Source organism: Octopus bimaculoides, chromosome 26 (genome assembly GCF_001194135.2).
Source record: "Octopus bimaculoides isolate UCB-OBI-ISO-001 chromosome 26, ASM119413v2, whole genome shotgun sequence".
Classification (NCBI taxonomy): Eukaryota; Metazoa; Mollusca; class Cephalopoda; order Octopoda; family Octopodidae; genus Octopus; species Octopus bimaculoides.
The window spans coordinates 13,205,773-13,214,186 of record NC_069006.1 but is presented as its reverse complement, the minus strand read 5'-3'; the positions used below and the strand labels follow the sequence as shown (position 1 = coordinate 13,214,186).

At 38.2% G+C, this 8,414-nt stretch overlaps 1 protein-coding gene across 2 annotated transcripts in view; it reads left to right on the top strand.

The window, feature by feature from the left end:
- The window catches only part of LOC106872586 (cytochrome P450 3A30), a 24,542-nt gene extending 16,320 nt beyond the window's left edge, over nucleotides 1-8,222 (top strand). The window contains exons 6-12 of one of the 2 annotated variants that reach the window (XM_014919619.2): nucleotides 554-684; nucleotides 2,069-2,165; nucleotides 2,332-2,486; nucleotides 4,114-4,202; nucleotides 4,848-4,985; nucleotides 6,385-6,547; nucleotides 8,006-8,222. In XM_014919619.2, coding sequence (XP_014775105.1) covers nucleotides 554-684; nucleotides 2,069-2,165; nucleotides 2,332-2,486; nucleotides 4,114-4,202; nucleotides 4,848-4,985; nucleotides 6,385-6,547; nucleotides 8,006-8,089 — 857 coding nt within the window. In that variant the 3' untranslated portion in view covers nucleotides 8,090-8,222. Of the gene's footprint in view, nucleotides 1-553; nucleotides 685-2,068; nucleotides 2,166-2,331; nucleotides 2,487-4,113; nucleotides 4,203-4,847; nucleotides 4,996-6,384; nucleotides 6,548-8,005 lie in introns of those variants that run through there. The other variant, XM_014919620.2, reaches the window with a different exon arrangement.
- Nucleotides 8,223-8,414: the final 192 nt, after the last annotated feature.

The following is an 8,414-nucleotide window of genomic DNA, read 5'->3' as shown; positions in this document are numbered from 1 at the left end:
ATATATATATATATATATATATATATATACACGGTGGGTTTCTTTCAGTTTCCCTCTACCAAATCCACTCACAAGTAGCACGAGGCTATAGCAGAAGACACTTGCCCAAGGTGCCACGCAATAGGACTGAACCCAGAAGCAAGTGGTTGGGAAGTAAGCTTCTTACCACACAGCCATGCATCTGTCTATATGTTTATTTAATTTTTTTCTTTTTTGTGAAGGGCCCAGCAGAGAGTCACTGGCCCCTCTTTGGCTCTCTGGGCACCAGACCAGTGTACTCCACCCTATACATACACATATACACACATGCACACACGCACATACATATAGACACCTACACACATGTACATACACAGACATAGACACACACAGATTCACACATATGTACACTAACATACACATATAGATATACACATAGATGCACGCGTATTCATACAAACACATATACACACATACAATTAGGCACACACACAGACACACATAAACAAACACACACACACACACACATAGATATGCACAAACACACACATCCGTATAATCTCTTACATTGAAGTTGTCTTTCCATTTCTGTGGCATTTGGTCAACATTTACATTATTTTGGCTGGAGAGCGGAAACACAGAAACTTTTTTGCTGCAATTTGCCGTGACACAATTCTTTTCCGAAGAAATAATCCTGAAATTGTGGTAAGTAAAAGAAATATTTTATCGTATGATGGGAGGGTCATGACACCAACAATTAAAAACACATGCACTGGTTTTTCACTTCTTTTATTATTATTTGTTAACTGGGTAGTTATTTAACCAACCAACTCATCACTTATTAATCATTTGGTTAATCAATCAATCAGTTGTCAAAGTCCTTATGTCACCATTCATGACTTGTCAATCACATACTCTCTCTACTCCCGGTCTGGTTTACATGAAAAGGACTTTGACAAATTGATTGATTGTTTAACTGACAAATTAAGCAAACAATCTATTAGTTAGTTTGTTAAATAACTAAGCAATTGACTAACGATGATTTCAAATTTTGGTACAAAACCGGAAATTTCAGGGTAGCAGGGTAAGTTGAGTACATCAATCCTATTACTTGACTGATACTTATTTTATTGACCCCAGAAGGATGAAAGGCTGAATCGACCTCAGTGGAATTTGAACTCAGAATGTAAGGACAAATGAAATGCTGCAAAGCATTTTGTCCAATGCACTAATGATTCTGCCAGCTTGCTGCCTTAAGCAACCGACTAATAAAAAAGAAGTAAAATAGAACCTGCGTGTGTGTTTATTGTTTGCGTGATGACCCTCCCAAAATACAACAAAATTTCTTTCAATATATGAGTTCACATCAAGAATCTTGCAAACCAAATAGAAAAACGTAAGAAGATTTTGTTTTAGATTTAAAAACACAAATGAAGAATTTGAAGAATAATATTTGGTTCTTTGAATTTCGTCTCTGATTCAGGTTTTTGTTCTCTTCAAAAACCAAAAAGGTTGGTGCTTGTGTCTGATTCCTTAATTGTGAAGAATAAATATTACGAATTACATGGAAAATGGGGGAAAATGTTGTTGTCAGTTCCTGGATTGAACACTGTGTTTGTGTGTGTGTGTGAATGTCTGTGAGTGTGTGTGTGTATGTGCATGTCTGTGACTGTGTGTGTGTGTGCATGTCTATGTGTGTGTGGGTGTAGATCTGTGTGCATGTGTTTGTGTGTGTGTGTGTCAATGGGCATATGTATATGTATGTGTGTACATGTCTGTGTGTATGTTTGTGTGTCAGTGTGTTTGTGTGTACTTTTTTCCTTGAGTACACAATTGGATCTTTTGCACACCAGACAAGTATGATAATACAGTATGATCACCACTGTTTGACAAATGGTTGCATGAAACTCTGAGTAAAAGTTTGCGGAGATTGTTTTTTCAGCTTTGATATGGAATAGATTTTTCTACTTTTGGTATTCAAGTGCTATTTTTGCCACCTTGTATTGCATGTGTGTACTCAATTACATGTGTGCGTATTTATATACATGTGCGTATATATATATATATAATCTATCTATCTATCTTACAGCCTAACAAAGACATTCTTCAAACAATGTTGGAGGCACAGGCTAACTTGCAAGGCGCCAAAACTGAGAACCAAGATGGCAGTGTAACAGACCAATATGGTGAGTCTCTATCCTGCTTCCCCAACATCATTGGTATCCTCCTCCTCTTCCTCTGCCTTCTAATCATCGTTATCATTATCATCATCACCATCATCATCCTCTTCATCCTCACCACCACCACCACCACCACCACTACTACTTCTACTCTTCTTCTTCTTCTTGTTAGACCTTTCAGACAAACAGATCATTGCGCAGGCGACCATGTTCTTGTTGGCTGCCTATGAAAACACAGCCAACACCATTGCGTTCTTGGCTTACCAATTGGCTTTGAATCCTGACATACAGAACCGAATCTATGAAGAAATCACTGAAACGGTTGAGGTAAGTGGGGGTGTGCGGTGATGGTGGTGGTATAATATGTGTCTATGTGTTTGTGTAAATGGATTTGTGTGTGTGTGTATATATATATATATATATATATGGCAGTGTGTATGTGTATGTATTTGTGTATATCTGTGTGTATTTGTGTGAATATCTGCATGCATGTGTGTGTGTATATGTCTCTGCATATGTGTGGTGGTATATGTTTGTGTATGTATAGATGTGTGTGTGTGTGTGTGCATGCATGTGTGTGAGTCAGTGTGTACCTGTGTGTGCATGTTTATGTGTGTGTGAGTGTGGATGCATGTATACGTTGTAGTCTTCTAATACAAAGGAAGACAAGACACCACATCAAGAATCCACTTCAAAATTACAGAGACCGGAATTTGACTGAGAAAGTTTTGAAATTAGCAGGAAAATCTTTACCAAAGTCAGTCCATGGTGGCATTGGTTTAAACCACACATAGATCTGGTTTTTATTCTAAAGGTCAGAGAAGCATATGTAAACCATATTCCTAATGATACAACTTGTGAAACAAGTTCTTCACAACAAACACAAATTGTTCTACTTTAAATTTGTTTTGGAAAAATCCTTCGAGAGGGTCCCTGCCAAAGGAAGAAAGAAAAACAAGAAAGCAAGATGCAATAATATTATTTGTTATGTTTTGACACAAGGTTAGCAAGTTCAGTAGGATGAGCAAGATGATTATATTGACCCCAGTGTTCCACTGGTATTTAATTTATCGACCCCAAAAGGATAAAAGGTAAAGTTGGCCTCGGCAGAATTTGAACTCAGAACATAAAGACAGATGAAATGCTGCAAAGCATTTTGCCTGGAGTGCTAACAGTTCTGCCAGCTTGCTGTCTTATTTATTATGTAACATATTTTTTATTTATGTGCCCTTCTAAAGCCTGGCCAGGCTCATGGACCCGGTTTCCCAGTTTCTATGGCGTATGTGTTCCCCCCAGCTGGATGAAAGAGTACAACAGGGGTCGCCACCACACCCTGCCGGAGCCTCGTGCAGCTTTAGGTGTTTTTGCTCAATAAACACTCACAACGTCCGGTCTGGGAATCGAAACTGCAATCCTCCGACTGCGAGTCCACTGCCCTAACCACTGGGCCATTGCACCTCCATATGTAACATATTAATACATTGAAAAAAGGTGGTGAGCTGGCAGAATCGTTAGCATGCCGGGCAAAATGCTTAGCAGCATTTCGTCCATCTGTACATTTTGAGTTCAAATTCTGCCAGGGTTGACTTTACCTTTCGTCCTTTCAGGGTCAATGAAATATGTACCAGTTGCATACTGGGGTCAATATAATCGACTTGCCCCCACCCACAAAAGTTCAGGCCTTGCGCCTTTAGTAGAAAGGATTATTATTGCTAGCAGACTCGTTAGCATCCCTAGCAAAATACTTTGTGCCACTTCATTGGTCTTTACGTTCTGAGTTCAAAATTCAGCCATTGTCAACTTTAGTTTTCATTATTTTGGGGTCAATAGAATAAGTACCAGTCATGTACTGGAGTCGATGTAATTGAGTTACGCCCCTCCCCAAAAATTGCTGGCCTTGTGCCGACATTCAAAATCCTTAAATTGAAATACTAAGGTGTTTGTATTGTGGCAGGGCGACGTTACATTTGAGAACCTCCAACAGCTGAAATACCTGGACATGTGTCTGGCCGAAGTGTTGCGGTTGTACCCTGTGTCACCAAGGTAGGTGATACCCTTAAATAACCCTTACAATCATCATTGACTTTGTTGTTTTGTTTAGAAATCAATACCACATCAATAGAAAGTCTGATCAATCATTCAGACTGCGGTAGCCCTCCTCCTCTTCCTCCTCCTCCTCCTCCTCCTCCTCGTCATCATTTAAATGCCCTTGTTTTTCCATGCTGGCATGGGCTGGATGCAGAGGAGACATTACTGAAATATGGTGCAGTGAGATGGAACCTAACGCTTCCCGATTACCTTCCAGCCATGCCATTCCCCACAAGAAAGCTACCATCATTCAACCCACAAGCCCATGATTATTACGAACATCACAACTGTATGTTTTAAGACACAGTGTATCTAGGACTACACTGCCCTATGTCTCTTTTGTTGTTTTGTCTCTTGCCGGTCTGAAACAAGCTACCTTAGGATCATAGGCAATCTATCTATGACCATCTATCCTTCAGTTTTAGAGATATCTAGTGCAGCAGCGTGTAATGTGTCCTTCCCGTTCTTTTAAAAATTAAGGTGTGATATGGGTGATTTCTAGCATGTCAAGATATATATTTTAAAGGCTCCTTGCTTAAAAACTAATTTTATATGAAACATAAAACTCTTTTAAAATCTTCATGCTTTCTGTTCTTTTAGGACCAATAGAATTGCAGCTAAAGAGTCAGTAATCCAGGGTTGGACAATTCCAACAGAAGCAGACGTTGTTTTTCCAATATATACCATACATCATGACCCAGAAATCTGGCCGGAACCAGAAAAATTTGACCCTGAGCGGTAATAAAAAGTGAATTTTTGTTTCAAATGTTTTTCATTTTAAGAAGCAGTTCTCTCCCTTTACGCATGTTTATGATTTATAATTTCATAACACTATATGAATTATGTTATAATTATGTATGATGCTAAAATATGATAAAATGATATTATGATAATATATAACATCGATTTCAAATTCTGGCTCAAGGCCAATAATTTTGGGGAAGGGGGTGAGTCGATTACATGAGTCCCCAGTGTGCAACTGTTACTTATTTTATCAACCCCAAAAGGACGAAAGGCAAAGTCAACCACAACAGAATTTGAAGAGGGGCTGTAAAGGCCTAAAAGAGCCAATTCTGTTATAGATTTATCCTTCAACTTTAAAAGTCAGTATATATCCAATATTTTTGGTCCAAAATGATTCATATTTTTCTTCCATCCCTCCCCCAACTCTCTGTCTCAGTATACATATATCAGTGGCAACCCCCGCACTCGGAGCTGTTCAGGTTTAGCCTGAGTACACATTTAGTAAAGTGAACGTCTATTTGCAAGCTGATTTAATTTCTGCCAACACTAACTTCAAAAATGTAATTGCAGGCAATAACTCGGGCTCCTTTTATTGAGCCTAATTGCAGTTTAATTTATATTCGTTCAGCGTCTGGTGGTCGTCTTAGAAGTGCCCTGTGTCAAAAACATATCATTCGTAGTAAACATTCTCTTGACATCGTTCACATGCGCCTGACTTGGGCTCAGAAGTTACAGCCTCAGTTGTTATCTATAGTCATAAAAATTAAAAGTAATTCAATGTTTTATTGAAGCAATAAATTTCTGTAGAGATTAAGATTTAAATTCCAATCTATGAAAAGTTTCTGTTCTACAATATTCTTAAAAGAACGAAAAATTATCCAGCAAATCGGTCTAATACCAACCAGCCTGGTAGATGTAAAAGACTAACTGGCATCTCTTGTCAAGAGCACAGTCGACAGGCAGATCGCTGATGTTCGTTGTGCAATCCGCTGTCGTTATTTGATTGCTGTTATTCTGTGTGTCTGTGTGTTTTGCAGGGTTGCTTTATTTTCACCCTTAACTTAGAAATGAAGAAAGACATAGAGCTAGATATAAAAGAATAAGCTATTTGGGGCTAGAAATATTGCGGAAAAACGTGAAATTCTTCGAGCAGGCATGTGTCTTATGCGGCATCTGTGATGAGCCCGAGTGACGCTGATGACCTGGAGTCGCCTCTGGTGTATATACTTATATACACACACACATAAGTATCTAGCCACACACACACACTTCTTCCTCTTTTTCTCCTCCATCTTGTCCTTCATCCCCTTCGTCTAGTTATCCCCCTCCCCAACACCATTTATTTATTTATTCCTTTAGTTTCTTTTTTTTTCTTTTTTTCTCTCTGTTTCAGGTTCAGAGCAGAAAACTCAGAAGGCAGACATCCATATAGCTATTTACCATTTGGTGGCGGCCCCCGAATGTGTATGGGGCCTAAATTTGCTCAGCTGGAATCAAAACTAGCAATTGTTGAGATTCTACGTTCTTATGAATTATTACCATGTGAAAGGACAGAGGTTGGTCTTTGGTTAATTACTCTAATTAAAACTTTAAAAACTTTATTACTTAACAGGCTTACTCTAGGTGAAAGCGTGGCCCTGTGGTAAGAGGCTTGCTTCCCAACCCCATGGTTCCAGGTTCAGTCCCCCTGTGTTGCACCTTGGGGCAGGTGTCTTCTACTAAAGTCTTGTGAATGGATTTGGTAGATGGAAACTGAATGAAGCCCTTGCATGTGTGTGTGTTTGTGTTTCTCCTCCACCACCACCTGACAGCCAGTGTTGGTTTGTTTAAAAGAATTAGCAGTAGTGGTTGATTCAAAATGGTACTCCAGCATGGCCGCAGTCCACAAGATTGCAGCAAAGTTGAGTTCTACTTCCACTGAATGTGTAGACGGAATAGAAGTGAATCATACTCTTGTGTGAATACACACACACGCACATACACATGCACATCCAAACACAGTCACACACACATGTATATACCTTTTTCTTCCCCCTCTTTTTTTGTTATTACATGTTCCTGTCACTGGATTCTGGCCATGCTGGGGCACTGCCTTCAAAGCATTTAGTCAAGCAAATCAACCCCAGGGTTTATGGTTTTTGTTCGTTTTTTTTTTTTTTTTTTTAGTCTGATACTTATTTTACTGGATTCTTTTGCCCAATCGCTAAATTACAGGGACGTGAACAAACTAACGACGGTCATCAAGTGGCGATTGGAAACAAACACAAACACATCTTTGGCAAGAAAGAATAAATAAATAAATGAAGATTACTGTGAAGAGTTATGTCCCTTGCATCATCTTGCAATGTCGCAGGTGGATTATGTTAAAGAATCCGTCTTGTGATTCTTTCCTGCGACAGCCTGATCTCATATCTATTTTACCAGAGCTGTGATATCTCAGCTCGACCTGTATCCAATGAATTGATTATTATTAAAGAATTCTGCCAAAATACTCAAATTGATCTTATCTTCTTTAAGTACGAAATCCTGACATTTTCAGAGATCGACAAAGATGAAGTTGTGATGTTCAGGCACTGATTTCTCTCTTAAGTTTTAAATTTTCTGATGGGAATTCAAATCCACAATAATATTAGGATGCCTTTTTTTTTTTTTTTCAATCAACCTCAGAATATAACTGGTATGCTATTTCTTTAACCAATTCTAGAAGAAATCAAAGACAAAGTTTAACACATTCTGTATGAAATCTGGATTTAGAAATGAAGGAGACATTGTTTAATCTGGAGCCAGGGTCTCTGGTTATCTTGTGTCAAAATCTATTTAGTAGGGTCTCAAAGGATAAGCTGATGAAGTAGTGGTAGTAGTAGTAGTAGCAGCTGCTCTTCTTGTTCTTCTTCCCCTCCTCCTCCTTCTTTTGGTGGTGGCAGTGATGGCAATAAAAAGAAGTAGTTTAATTTTTTTTCTTCTGTTCTAATTTTAATTTTAATTATAATTAATGAATTAACTTATTTTTTCAGATTCCTGTCGAACTTGATGATAACTTTTTGTTGGCCCCAAAAAATGGAATTTGGTTAAAAGTTGAGAAACGCAAAGACATATAGAATTTTTTAAAATTTTATTATTCCAATAATTACTGCGATAAATTAATTATATTCAGTGGTGGTGGTTGTGGGGAGAAAGAAAGAGAGAAAAAACGAAAATAAATTAAAAACACAAGTGTTACAAATAAAAAAAGGAAGAAATCATTAGATGACTCGTTAACGATATTAAACGAGGTGTTTGAAGGCCTGTCTTAATTTGTATAATATCACCTTTGTTCTTTTTTGTTGTTTTTTTTGGGGGTTGTTTTTACTGGTTTCATTATGTTGTCTCATGGTGCTCCAGTATGGACACAGCCTCTGGCTGAAACAAATTGAAATAAAAGTA